The following is a 15,419-nucleotide window of genomic DNA, read 5'->3' on the forward strand; positions in this document are numbered from 1 at the left end:
TCCTCTGGCTAAGATTTATTGATGACATCATGATTTTGTGGTCTGGAACTAAAGAGGAGTTCAGCGAATTTGTGGACATCCTTAATGTTAACGAAATGGGGCTCTTTTTTACATCTGTTATCCATGAGAGTAAAATGACCTTCTTGGATATCAATATATATAAAACCGAACAGGGGTATATACAAACCAACATCTTCAGGAAGGAGACAGCAACGAATAGTCTCCTTCGATGGGAGAGCTGGCATCCCGCACCTTTGAGAAAGGGCATACCCAAAGGTCAGTACCTAAGGGTACGTAGGAACTGTTCCACTTTGACTGACTTCAAACTAGCTGCCTCTGACCTACAGAATAGATTTCGCCGGAGGGGCTATCCCCATGATGTCCTGGGATCGGCCTATCGCAATGCCTTTCATTGCAATAGGAGCGAACTCCTAAACCCCAAAATACGTACGACCGATGACCAAATGCGCATTATAGGCACGTACGATTCATCAAATCAGGAAGTTATCAGGATCCTACAGACCTACTGGGGGATCCTCAGGACAGATCCAGATGTAGGTGACCTTGTAGGCAACAGACCATCAGTTACCTATAGGAGGGGTAGGAATATCAGGGATCGTATAGTCCATAGTCATATGTTGTCCATTCGCCCTACCACATGGCTTACACATAACATTAAGGGCACATTTAGATGTGGGTCCTGCAGAGCTTGCGAATCGATTTATTGTAGCAAGAATTTCAATAGCCACACGACTGGTCGGACATATGAAAATAGATCCTTCATCAATTGCAAAACTAGGGGCATCGTGTACCTGATCTCATGTGTATGCGGACTGCAGTATATTGGCAAGACAATTAGAGAATTCAGGAGACGAATAAGGGATCATATAGGCGACATTCGCCGCAATGTGGACACTTCAGTGGCCCGACATGTTTGGGAAAAACATGGCGGTGACACCCACGTCATCAAATTCCAGGGGATTGAACAGATTAGGCCATCTGCCAGGGGGGGCAATTGGGACAAAAGGATTCTGCAAAAAGAGGCCCAATGGATTTTCCGCATGCATACCATGAAACCGGCGGGTCTCAATGAACAGATATCGTTTAACTGTTTCCTCTGAATTGGTCATATGTCACCTGGGGCCGGAGTGAATCTTATGTCACACCCTGCCCATTTTCAATTGCCCCATTGCCAGTCTAACGCTTGAATCCCTATAGTATGGCTTGCACCTTTAGGGAGTTTGGAGCGGTCCCTTAGTGTGTAATGTATTGCTATACATTCCCCCTTTCCCTCTGTTCACAAATACGGCGATCGAGTGCACATTGTCAACTGCACTCCGGGATTGCGGAGTCTCCCATTGCAGGATGACACACACAGTGATCGAATGTGCCACAGTGTGGGCTCAGGATCGCTGTGTTCTTCTCTGGTTACTCTTCCTAGCTGCAACATCCCAGGCCAGTGGGTTTACGGCCGCCTGGTAATCCCTGGTTACTAGGGACGCTCTGTCCCTCCCCCCTGCAGTGACAGCGAGCGCCCGGGGGCCGGCCCTGCTCTGGCCGCCCAGCCTCGCGGGGATTGGCTGCCCGGCCGACGCGTCACTCCAGGGAGGGAGGGGTTAGTACTACATATGTCCGGCATCTCACTCGGCTCGTGTTCGACCAGCTGACTAGTGTCGTGCACGAGCCGGGTGAATGATCTGAGACACGCAATAGGTGTCTCCCGGCCATATCACATAATCAAATATAGATGTGTTGTTATCGCATCAGTGTGACCCCTGATGAATCACCGTGAATATCAGCGGTGAGGAAACGCGTAGGGACACGTGTTAGTGGCACGGATTGACCAGGTGTTATATCATAATACTGATAGGGGGAAGTGTTGCTTGGCAGCAAATGGTGCTAACAACAGTTTTTCTATCGCTCCTCCATCTGTCTGGTGTACCGTGCTTACGCCTTCTTAGTACCTTTGGCTACTTAGCCCAATTTTAGTAAGATTTTCTATAATAAAAATCGAATTTTAATCGTTCATATAGGCAGTGATACCATTAATCAATCAAGTGAACGGATATTGTCATACATCAATGCAACAATTGTTGCTTAGTGTCATATTTTTGTAGTTAAAGAACAAAAAAATTAAGAGGAAAAATATATATAATTCAATTGGAAAACCAAAAAGTCCATTCATTCTAGTGATCTGTAGTGATCGTTTGATGTACTCTTTAAAGGGGACCTGACATCTCTCCTGATTTTTTTTTTGATTTTTTTTTTTAAATACTTGAATTAGAACTCTACATTGTGCTGTTCCTCTATTATTCCTCCTTAGAATATATAAATAAATTGACAACTGGGCATTACAATTCCCATTGTCAAGGGGGCGTGTCCCTACACAGTCTATAACCATAAGCATTGATAGGACAGTGTTAGGGACACACCCCCAACTGGCAACACCCAGCTGCCAATTTATCAAAAAATTTATAGGAGGAATAACAGAGGAACGGCATAACGCAGCATTGTAACAAAAGAGGATTCAGCATTGTTATTTCATGGGGATTAAAAGTATTTACTAAAACGGACATAAGGAGAGAAAACATGTCTTTTTGAAACAATGCTTAGAGAAATAATTTATAGAGGATTTTCCCTACAGTAAGTGATTTTCCCTCTTCTATTAAACAGTTTAATATTCTATTCTACTTTATCGTTATATGGGTGACCACTAATATGGCCGCCATTACAGCTTAAAAAAGGATTGGCACTTGGCTTATGTCATGATATGGATTGGAGGGGAACCGGTTGTATTACAGTTTTACAGTATAAGTGGGAATTTTTTTTTCCTGTAAAAAGTACTGAATAATTAAATGTGCTGAGCCAGACTCAATACTTGGGATAAATACATCAATTCTGAACGAACGATAAGCACTTCTCATAGGATTCACCACTAGATGACTCCATAGTATTATTTTTGCAATATGGCCTGATGCTTGTTAGCACACAAAATCTGCCCGGTGGGTCTAGACACAGAGCGATCAGCAAAATCAAAGGCCGGGTCTTCTCACTTGGCTCCATTCATCGAGATAGAGGCTAGCCAAAAGTTCAAAAAATTAAAAGTAAATAGTTCTCACAATTTTCCTATATGTGAAAGATACACTGAATGTAATAGCTAAAGACGAGACTAGATTTTATTATTTTAAATTCTGTTTGTGGCTTATTTTACTAAATTGTGGTTGGAGCATGTTTAGACTGTGGTAGGAACATGTACATGATTAACACAGACGGGTACTGTGCAAGCAAAGTGTGACTGATCCTTAAGTAATCAGAATTTAATGATAATATTTCAGAATCTGATTCCATTCCGTAAAAACCCAGAGAACACAACGATTGTTTGCATTTTTGTCCGTCGCATATTTTATCTTAAGAATGTCAATTATGTAAAAACATTTACCGTCAGATGGCAAAATATACTTAGATTTATGCCAACCTGCAAAGAGTTCAAGACAATAAAACTCGTTGATTGCTTTCCTATATTGGATTTTGGTCTATATTCAGTGGTGTAGCTATAGGGGATGTAGAGGTAGCAAATGCAACCGGGACCCTATTCATGGGCGGCCCACATGCCCCACAGATTTATCATGCAGGCTTATACTACTGAATAATGTATATTTATATTGTATATAGAAGCCATTCAACATAATGGCACCTTGAAGGTGGTGGGCACACAGGTATAGCTTTTTGTACTGGGGTTCAAGAGCATCAAGCTCTTCCATATGTGCCTGGTTAAGGTTTACCCTTTAGAAAAATCCAAAAGAAACTATTTTACAGTCAATTCTTTAGAATTCGTAGCTAAACACTTTTCAGAATTCCCCGCTTGTTCAGTGTTGGGCCAGAGATTGCTCTGGTCAATTGCACACTGGGAAGTGTTTTCTTTACACCAGGCACAGTACAGTAATTTGCTGTAGAAAAACTAACTGTCCCCTTGCATTATGGGAGCTCAGCTAAGCTGTTAGGGGTGTGTCTGACGACAATCTTGTGAATGCAGCTCTAGAGTAATGTCATGTATGTAAACAGTGACTCCACCAAAGAATAGTGAGTGTAGCTCTGGAGTATAATACAGGATGTAACTCAGGATCAGTACAGGATAAGTAATGTAATGTATGTACACAGTGACTACACCAGCAGAATAGTGAGTGCAGCTCTGGAGTATAATACGGGATGTAACTCAGGATGAGTACAGGATAAGTAATGTCATGTATGTAGACAGTGACTCTGTTGTGTCCTAACGCTAACCCTAACCTGTATTTACCAGAAGCCGCGACCGCGAGACACTGAAGGCTTTCCGGCGTTTCCCTCCCAGAAGACGCCAACACACACAGCTGCAATCTCCTGGCCCTAGGGTGCACACGCGTGTTCGTCCCCGGCCTTAAAGGGCCAGCACGCGCACCAACTAAGTGTTCCCAAACCTATCCCCTTACATCATGGACTAAATAAAGTGTTGTTGTCATTTTCCCATGTTAGTCTAAGCAAATGGTCCCTGCTCCCAGTGTTCCTGTATCCTACTTCCTGTATCCTGTAAATGTGCTTGTTCCTGAGCTGTATCTAGTGCTGAAGTCATATTGCCATCTGCCACATCCAGCGTCATCTGCCACGTCCAATGTTATCTGTCACTCCAAGCATCATCTGTGTCAAGTGTCTACTACACCACGTGCCTTCTTCTGGCAGATCATCTTCCCAGGTACTATATCCCAGAGACTGTTACTGACTTTTATTTGACCAGCTGCTACTCCGCTATGGCGGAGCGGCCTAGTGGGTCCACATACTCCACAGGTGTGACAGACTCCACCAGCAGTATAGTGAGTGCTGCTCTGAGGTATCATTCAGGATGTAACTCAAGATCAGTACAGGCTAAGTAATGTCATTTATGTACACAGTGACTACACCAGGCTGTGACATACTTCCACTACCAAGGGCAAACCGGGGAGACCAGGCAGCAACTATGGTGCCCATGGAGAGGGAAAAGTAAAGCTCGGGTTGGTCAGATTTTAGTATTGCAGTGACTGTGGAGAATGGAAACTATCGAAAAAAAGGTGAAGAATTAGCCAGAGGGTCTTTCTTACAAGTGATGGAGTGGGGTGATGGCATAAAGTTCCATGGTCCTACATATTACAGGCGAAGGCTTTGTGGTGTTGCCATTCAGTTTTTGGCTATTGTACCTTCTCTATTCTATCTATCTGTCTATGGAAAGAAACTCAACACATGATTGAGAGCTTTTATAGCATCCTGTAACAAAGTCAGGGAGAGGGTAGACCTAGTTCTATAACATCTGATGAGCTGTAGCCCACATTAGTCCATTGTATAAAATTTCAGAACTATTGCTGCATTTCCAACAAGGCGTTACAAAGACATTACATTCTTCTGGGGTTTCAGTCAGCAATGTGCTCATCTAAATCTATACTTTTTCTAAAGCCCACTGTATTGTCTAGAGTAATCTCTGGATATCAGATCTGGAAAGATTTGGCCAATTTGCATACGTAGTTCCTATATTATGTACAGTCGGCTAAGAGAAACTTAGTAAATCAAGCCTATTGGTTTCAGTGTTGATCTCCAGCTAAGGACAGGAGAAAGGAGGGATATGCATTAAGCTATGGTTTCAGCATGGGATGGGGTGACATAAATATTCTTTCAGGTCAAAGGAAGTTCGTTGGCTCGCGTCTCATAGTGAATATAATGCGCAACATGTAATATCCTTTACAAGAACAAGAATTAAATTTTTAGGCATAACAGACTTGGATATTGTTGTATAATCTTCCATACAAGTCATAGTTTGTAGTATAAGCGGCATAAATACCATATAATATGCCTTTAGTATACATTTTTAGGAAAAAACTAAAATTATTTCTGTAAAGAGCACCATTTCAATAGTGATCCTATAGACACAGCAGAAAGCTGGCGACAACAACAGATCTCCATACTTCTGTGAAGACCAGCATTTGCACGGAGTAGTCTACTGGAGGCATCTAAAGAGGTTTTCTCATGGACTTTAGATTCCTGGGAGACCCACCAACACTGGCTGGACCTGACAATAAATATCTAACGTTTATGGCCACCTATATGGGCCATAACGTATTCAATGAAAGACTTACGGACTAGATGAGCCAGAATGGCCTGACATTTGAGACTTTGGTGTCCTTATATCTCCTTCTGGAGGTTTTCGGTGTATTGTGGTTGGGGACCTTGAGGGTAGAGAGCATAAATGGCCCAGTAATGGTGGGTTTTAGCACTTTAGGGGGCTTTACACTGGGCGATTATTGGGCAGATAAGCGTTCATATAACGCTCGTTGCCGATAATTGCCCTGTGTAAAAAGGGCAGCAATCAGCAGATGAACGAACAAACGCTCGATAATCTGCTGGTCGTATCGTTTTAAAAAAGGTAAATATTAGCATTGTCGGTAGCACATCTCCTGTGTGACAGGAGCAAACGAGCGCCGATCAACGATGTCTCATTGATCAGCGCTCGCTGCCCCGACCGAATATCGGCAGGTGTAAAAGGCCCTTCAGTCTTTGAGCATTTCTCTTTCACATTGATGTTTGACTCAATAGCACCTGGCTATATCTAAACTCAAGGAGCTTGGCTGGTGCTCTCTTAAATGGTCTGGGGTATCCACAGGTTGGCTAAAAAACCCTAACTTAAGGAAGTGCTAAACTTATGTGAAGTATTGTTCTCTATTGTACTTCAGTCACTACATTTATTCCTATATAGGAGTTCGGTACCTATAAGTGTTGACATCTCCTAGCATTATTTGCAGTGGATATGGGAAAATTAAGCACATTAGGCATTCTTACCTAAACCGATCCATGGGAGTCACTGGTTGTCCCACCTCACCCTTAGGCCTGATTCACATGAACGTGTTAAATGTCCGTGGGACGGCCGTTGAAACAGCGGCTGTCCCACGGACCAATGTAATTCAATGTGGCCGTTCACACAGCCATTGTTTCAACGGACTGTGTGAAGGGTCCGTGGGAAAATAGGACATGTCCTATCTTTTCACGCATCACGCATCCCTCCATAGACACTCAACTATGGTGGATGCGTGACATCGCAACCCGCAGCGCCGAGCACGGATGCACCTCGGACGTGAAAAACTGCAGTTTTTTCACGTCCGTCATGCGCTGCGCTCGTGTGAATCAGGCCTTACACCTGGTTGAGGGATGTTTTAGCATAGGGATGCAAACTGACCTTTCCCGGATCTACGGCACTGTGCAGAACACTACATAACCTCACATTGCTGCTGATCTAAGTAGACAAAGAATCTTTGGGATTGTTGGAGTTCATCGCTCACGGATGTGCTCATTGAGTTTGTAGGTTTTTTGGGAAGGAGGGTGGGAGTTTAGCCTGTCTCAGAAAGGGGGGAGGGGGTTGGTGTATAGTTTGGACCCAGCCAAGGACACACACTGAGAAGTTTCATACTATGGCTCCATAGCGTAGGGTAAACCTACACGTGTAAAAAAAAACATCTTCTCGCTGTTACATAAATAATCTAATCTAACAAGAGAATGAAAGCTGATATCAAGTGATAATTTATGGCACATTCATGCAGCTATCTGGTCTATATCTTAGAACATGACCAGGCTACAGAGGAATTTGATGCGGATCCCGACGCCTGCATTGTATATAAACAGATTACATTATTACATTTTTGTGAGACAACTAAACAGGAGTTGCTTTAATCTCCCCAAAATGAGTTAAAATTTTGGCAAACAAGACGATGGCGTTCAGACCAATGTAAGTATGCTCGTGTGTATTCCAGCACTCCTTGGTCTCAAGTCAAAAAAGTTAGAGGTGGTGCAGATGTGTAGCTGGGATCCAAGAGAACAAAGTCTGGCTGGAGTAATGATTCTAGAGAGAAGTTGATATCTTACCTCCTGAGTGCCTGCTTCAAGATCAGTCATGCCAATCACTGAGAAATCTCCATATCGGTCACCATTGGCGTCGATGGATACTTGTCCGGCGATACCTGCAGAATGGCATTCAGTGCATTAGGAAATTAAATGCTGTATTCATCTCATTAGTACAAGTCAAATATAACAAAGTGAGTGTACAGATTTGTTTTTATACCAACACAACATGAAGTTAATTTTATCTTACCACCTGCATGCCTAAAAATCTGAAACCGGCTCGGTATTCACAATATAACAATATTCTACTCAGCTACTAATGAGTTATACTGCTCTCCTGGGATAGTAGGTAACAACCACTAATGGCAGCCCCAGCTTATATTAGCCCAGTTGTCAGCACCTGTTGTCATGCAGTGCTGGGGTTCTGGGTTCAAGTCCAACCAGGGGCAACATAAGTATGGAGATTGTATGGTCCTCATTACTACACCACACAGGAGACCTGACAGATCCTTTATACTACACCACACAGGAGAGCTGACAGGTCCTCGTTACTACACCACACAGAAGAACTGACAGATCCTCTATACTACACCACACAGGAGAGCTGACCGCTCAGCTATACTACACCACACAGAAGAGGTGACATCCTCTATACTATACCACACAGGAGAGCTGACAGATCCTCTATACTACACCACATAGGAGAGCGGACAGCTCCTCTATACTACAACACACAGGAGAGCTGACAGATCCTCTATACTACACCACACAGAAGAGGTGACATCCTCTAGACTATACCACACAGGAGAGCTGACAGGTCCTCGTTACTACATCACACAGGAGAGCTGACAGCTCCTCTATACTACACCACACAGGAGAACTGACAGATCCTCTACGCTACACCACACAGGAGAACTGACAGCACCTCTATAATTACACCACACAGGAGAACTGACAGATCCTCTTTACTACGCCAGACAGGAGAGCTGAGAGCTCCTCTATACAACACGCACAGGAGAGCTGAGAGCTCCTCTATACAACACCGCACAGGAGAACTGACAGATCCTCTATACTACACCACACAGGAGAGCTGACAGATCCTCTATGCTACACCACACAGGAGAACTGGCAGCACCTCTATATTACACCACACCGGAGAGCTGACAGATCCTCTTTACTACGCCAGACAGGAGAGCTGAGAGCACCTCTATACAACACCGCACAGGAGAGCTGAGAGCTCCTCTATACAACACCGCACAGGAGAACTGACAGATCCTCTATACTACACCACACAGGAGAGCTGATCGATCCTCTATACTACACCACACAGGAGAGCTGACAGATTCTCTATACTACACCACACGGGAGAGCTGACAGATCCTCTATACTACACCACACGGAAGAGCTGACAGATCCTCCATACTACACCACACAGGAGAGCTGAGAGATCCTCTATACTACACCACACGGGAGAGCTGACAGATCCTCTATACTACACCACACGGAAGAGCTGACAGATCCTCCATACTACACCACACAGGAGAGCGGTCAGCTCCTTTATACACACCACACAGGAGAACTGAGAGATCCTCTATACTACACTACACAGGAGAGCTGACAGATCCTCTATACTACACTACACAGGAGAGCTGACAGATCCTCTATACTACACCACACAGAAGAACTGACAGATCCTCTATACTACACCACACAGGAGTGATGACAGATCCTCTATACTACACCACACAGGAGAGCTGACATCTCCTATATACTACACCACACAGGAGGGCTGACAGATCCTCTATACTACACCACACAGGAGAGCTGACAGGTCCTCTATACTACACCACACAGGAGAGCTGACAGGTCCTCTATACTACACCACACAGGAGAGCTGACAGGTCCTCTATACTACACCACACAGGAGGACTGACAGATCCTCTGTACTACACCACACAGGAGAGCTGACAGGTCCTCTATACTACACCACACAGGAGAGCTGACAGATCCTCTATACTACACCACACAGGAGAGCTGACAGGTCCTCTATACTACACCACATAGGAGAGCTGACAGCTCCTCTATACTACACCACACAGGAGAGCTGACAGGTCCTCTATACTATACCACACAGGAGAGCTGACAGGTCCTCTATACTACACCACACAGGAGGACTGACAGATCCTCTATACTACACCACACAGGAGGACTGACAGATCCTCTATACTACACCACACAGAACTGACAGGAAATATTTTATTTGGCGCTATTTTTGTGAAATGGGGAAATCAGATTGTGAGCTCCTGTCTGCCATGAATTGTTGCAGGGAAATTACGTAAAGACAAGGGGGTGTAGGCCTCGGCATCAAACCTTTTGCTATATATATATGCCCTCTGCCAGCATAGTAAATAGACTATATATGAGCTGAAAAGTTAATATCTGTCATGTTGGTCTATATGAACACCGTAGTCTTGATTTTCCTGTTTTTACATGGTGTTTTTTTATAACTTAGTATGAGTACATGATAAGTAATGTATTTACAGAGTTACAACCTGTATTACAGTCATGAAGTATATTCTAAATTCTGCTGGCGTCAGAGCTGAAATCTCACAGCATTCGCTGCTTGCTAAACGGATTCGTATTCTGGGATTTGTCTTTACACCAAGTACTGTACAATAATCTGATAACTGCCCACTTATATTATAGGAGCTCATCTCAGTTTAGTGGGATGTCTGCTAGAAAGCTTGTCGACTGTTTCCAATAGCGACCAGCAGAATTGTTAATGCAGCTCTGGAGTATAATACAAGCTGCAACTCAGTATCAGTACAGGATAAGTAATGTCATGTAAATACACAGTGATTTTACCAGTAGAATTGTGAGTGCAGCTCTGGAGTATAATACAGGCTGCCACTCAGGATCAGTAGTGTAATGCATGTACAAAATTACTAATTTTATGTAGATTTTATCTATATAAAAACTAATATTCAAGTGATGATCCTACACATATAACACATTACATTGATACTTTTTTCTTAATATCTGAATGACAGATTGGAATTCAAAGTGCTTGTTTTCTTAACTTTCAACGTGCTTATGTGGAATTATCCAAATCTCTTGCTTAACATGATTGATTTTATTGAACTCCAGGGAGGCTAAGAAAATCCTCTACTTGTGTGGATAAAAATATTGTCCTTTAAAAGAAAAAAGCCAGAGATTCAAATTGATCTATAGTTTAATAAACCATGTACTTAACTTGTAATATTGGTTTGTACCTCTTAGAGTTTTCCTAATCACACTTTAAGCAGATGTTTCCGACAAAGAAAATGCAGAATAACTACTGAAACTATTTAAAAAATCTTTTAGGCAGAAAGAATCAGTGCAGACAGGAAGACGGAAGAATATTCTACCGGACTTCCAGTAACAGATAATTCTGTTCTGCTACATCGTTTCAATATCAGATTATGTAAAATTTAGTAAGCAAATAATTCATACTGGCTACACTATACGAGAAAGCCCTGTGGAGGGAGATAGATAGATAGATAGATAGATAGATAGATAGATAGATAGATAGATAGATAGATAGATAGATAGATAGATAGATAGATAGATAGATAGATAGATAGATAGATAGATAGATAGATAGATAGATAGATAGATATGAGGATAGATAGATATGAGGATAGATAGATATGAGGATAGATAGATATGAGGATAGATAGATATGAGGATAGATAGATATGAGGATAGATAGATATGAGGATAGATAGATATGAGGATAGATAGATATGAGGATAGATAGATATGAGGATAGATAGATATGAGGATAGATAGATATGAGGATAGATAGATATGAGGATAGATAGATATGAGGATAGATAGATATGAGGATAGATACCGTAGATAGATAGATAGATAGATAGATAGATAGATAGATAGATAGATAGATAGATAGATAGATAGATAGATAGATAGATAGATAGATAGATAGATAGATAGTGAACCAATAGATAGAGTGAGCCAATAAACTCTACATTTGTTCCATTTCATCCGGCGGTTTCTGCTATGGACCAGTGTGACCCCTGATATGTAGTGATGACAATCCGCTTTTATCTATAAATAAACTACACAAACAACGTGCTAAAAACACAAGCGTGACTACTTTAATAATTAAAAAAAGCTCTTCCGAATCGCTGCCTCTTGTGCTGCTTGGCAGGAAAAAGAAAGTCAAATAATAACTCCCTCCGAGAACATAAACACGTAGAAGGTTGTCACCCACCAACTCCTAGGAAAATTCATTATGTCTTGATCCTTTCTCCTGTCATCGCTGCTGTTACTTCAATTAATGCGACTTTCCGGTGATTATTCCTGTCTACAATAGGTGGTTATTCAACTGCCCTAAAAAGCAAGCGCATTTTCTGAATTCCTGTATTTAATCTGCAAAATTTAGGAGCAAATTGTATAAGCCTATACTTAATAATAAAATACAATGACTATTATACATGTACACATGGCGCCAAATCTTCTGTGATCTGTTTTTCACATATATAAAAAAAAAAATAAGGCTAAAAGGTGTCCATACACATTAGATGAAACACGACTAAGCCCACCTATTTCTACGGGATCGGAGGATTAATGTGTATGGGGTTGTCCCAATAAAGAAAGGACTACGACATTCAGCCATAACATTACAACCGCCTGCCTAATATTGTATTATAGGTTCGCCTTGTGCCACCAAAACAGCTCTGACTGGTCGAGACATGGACTCCGCAAGATCTCTGAAGGTTCCTGTGGTATCTGGCACCAAGACATAGCAGCAGGCACTTTAAGTCCTAAAAGTTGTGAGGTGCGGCCTCCGTGAATCGGACTTGTTTTTCGAGCACATCCTACAGATGATCGATCGGATTGAGATCTGGGGAATTTGGAGACCAAGTCAACATTTTTAACTCGAAAAATATCTGTCAAAGTATCAAGGGCTTTATGATGACTCTGCTCTGTAGGCTATGTAAGACTGCAGGTAAGACATCATGATATCCCAATGAGTTGTGCTAAGTGGCAAATTCACCACCTGACAACCCTGGTGCCGATGCCCCAAGTCAAACTCAGTACGACAAGCAGCGGCAAATTCATTCATGAACTTTGATGTTAGGTCTATGAAATCACATATGTGTATGGACAAGACAACAGAGTTCTTCTGCCTGAAACCATTTTCCTCGGAGCCCTGGTACTTCTTCAAAGAAGGATGAGTGCATGGAACAATAGATGGATCCAATAAAGACAGGCCTTCATTTTTGGCACAGTAGAGATTAGATTTGGAGACAATTCTGTGTTCTGAGATAAGACTTCTCTAACCAGTACGTAAGGTCCAACGACATGGCGGCTTCCAGAGAACATCGGTAGTTTGTTTTTTTATCAAGCTCTGCCTTCTACAATAACAAATCCAGCAATGGAAAGAAAAGCGATTGTCACTGAGAAGATTAAAACGAGCCGATGTCCTGGTGTTTATTGTATAAAGCAGCGTGAGAGAATTTCTTCCTACGCTACATATGTTATACTTGGCATCTCTCTACCCCCTTAATGCCCAGGCCTGTCCTCAGTATTAGGACTGTACTTCTTGTCTATATTTTAGGAGTAGCTATGTTGAAAGGCTAGAAAAAATATGCGCTTTTGACTGGAATTTAGGACTTTACTCCCCTTGCCCTATTGCACTCATCTAGATCAGCGCCACTTAAATCATAGGACAAATGGTGCAAATGTACTGGGTTCCTCTATGCCACAACACATGGTGATGATGTTGTCAGGCTGGATTCTGGAGAATATCTGTGTAGGCCATTTGGCACTGTATGGAGCACCTAAGGCTGGCACTTTAGTGGCAATTTCAGTGACAGGCACTCGGGGGGGGGGGGGAATTTGGCAAGCTTTCTGGTGGTATCCATGGCATGGAAAAACTATGGCTGGCACTTTAGTGGCAGTCTCTGTGGCAAGTACAGTACTCTGGGAGGGATCTGATACGCATTCTGGTAACATCTGAGGAATTGTACATCTGTAACTGGCACTTTAGTGGTAATCTCTGTGGTAGGCACTCCGGGGGGAAATTTGCAAGCATTTTGGTGGCATCTAAGGCATTGTGAATCTGTGCATGGCACTTGAATGGCAATCTCTGTGGTCAGTAATCTGGGGAGCATCTGAAGCTCTGGAATTTATGGAGCATCTGTGGTTGCCACCTACGTGCAAGGGATTGTTGGGGTAAAAATAAGGTAATGAGTAAAATTTGCATAGTGTGTTATATAACATGCCAGGCTTAATTTTGCATGGCGCATTATTTTCATACTAGCTGGGGGGGAGGGGAGACACTCATCTTATTTTTGCACTGGGTCCAACAATGTATTAAAAACGGCCCTATCTTGTTGGCACCAAATCAGAATTCTCCCCGCTTACCTGTCCTGAGGCCTGCCCTATCCCAAGTGGGAGAGAGTCATTTGATCTGCTGGTTTCCGGGGATTCGGGGGTTAGACATGGCATTCTCCACCCAAGAGCTAACAGAAGGAGCAAGCGTCAGGATAAGCCTGCTGGAAGATTGCAGAGGTTCGGCGCCAATTTGGTGGGTACAATTGGAGACGTGGGTAGAGATCCGAAGTTTCAAGCAAAAGCTGATTTCTTTGTTTTTACTCAGAGATTAACGTTAACATGTACATACAACTTTTTGTAAATATTTTTTTTCTGGAATTTCCACACACAAAAAATAAATAAATGATACAACAGAAATAAAAACGCTGGGGTAAAGGATGATACGTCTACCTTTCTGTGACTGTCCTTTGTCAAATGCCATTGAAGATGTCACTTTATATCTGCAAAAAGATTTATAAAATTCCACCGAATTCCAGAAATTTGCCACAATTTGACCTGGAGAGGAGCCTGTAGGACAAGTCTAGCCTGTTGTACGTGATCATCTTTTTTGGTTGCAAATTCAGATGTAGCAGAGCTGAATTGGTATATCCACAGTTTTATTGGTTATAGGGGTTCTATGGTATATGCCATCAATATGTTATCGGTGCATGATGAAAACAAAAAGTGGTTCCGCTTTCTGTAAAGTGATACATGTCCTTTGACTTTTACCACACATATCGCCCTCCGTGTCTGTGCACTGTGTCTGGTATTTCAATTCAGTTGCAGCTGAGCCCCATCAATAAAGCACATGGATGAAAGCAGCGCTATGTCTGTTAAAAGAAAAAATGGGTCTCGTTCCTCCACGGAGCACATTAACCCCTCGTTCAGGTCATCATTGGGGATCCCAGGGGTTAGACGTTTGCCGATCATTATTCCTACTTAACCCCTTTAAGATAATGGGGTCTGCTTGGTTTCATATTTATTTTTGCACAATTTCTGTTTTTCTAAAAGATTAATACATTAGTGGGTTTAGTAAAAAGTTCCAAGAAGCCACATGCTGGCCAAGTAACTAAAATCATCATCACACGGTAAAATCTTTCTATGAAGGGAAGCTTCCCTTACAAGGCTCCAAAAAGAGCCCTGCAGGG

The 15,419-nt window shown here is 42.5% G+C and overlaps 1 protein-coding gene across 2 annotated transcripts in view; it reads right to left on the reverse strand.

The window, feature by feature from the left end:
* Nucleotides 1–15,419, reverse strand: part of NPR3 (natriuretic peptide receptor 3) — an 88,799-nt gene that overhangs the window by 22,610 nt on the left and 50,770 nt on the right. For both annotated transcript variants that reach the window (XM_075841691.1, XM_075841685.1), the window contains exon 5: nt 7,912–8,006. In XM_075841691.1, coding sequence (XP_075697806.1) covers nt 7,912–8,006 — 95 coding nt within the window. The remainder of the gene's footprint in view (nt 1–7,911; nt 8,007–15,419) is intronic.

Source organism: Rhinoderma darwinii, chromosome 1 (assembly GCF_050947455.1).
Source record: "Rhinoderma darwinii isolate aRhiDar2 chromosome 1, aRhiDar2.hap1, whole genome shotgun sequence".
NCBI classification, from domain to species: Eukaryota; Metazoa; Chordata; class Amphibia; order Anura; family Rhinodermatidae; genus Rhinoderma; species Rhinoderma darwinii.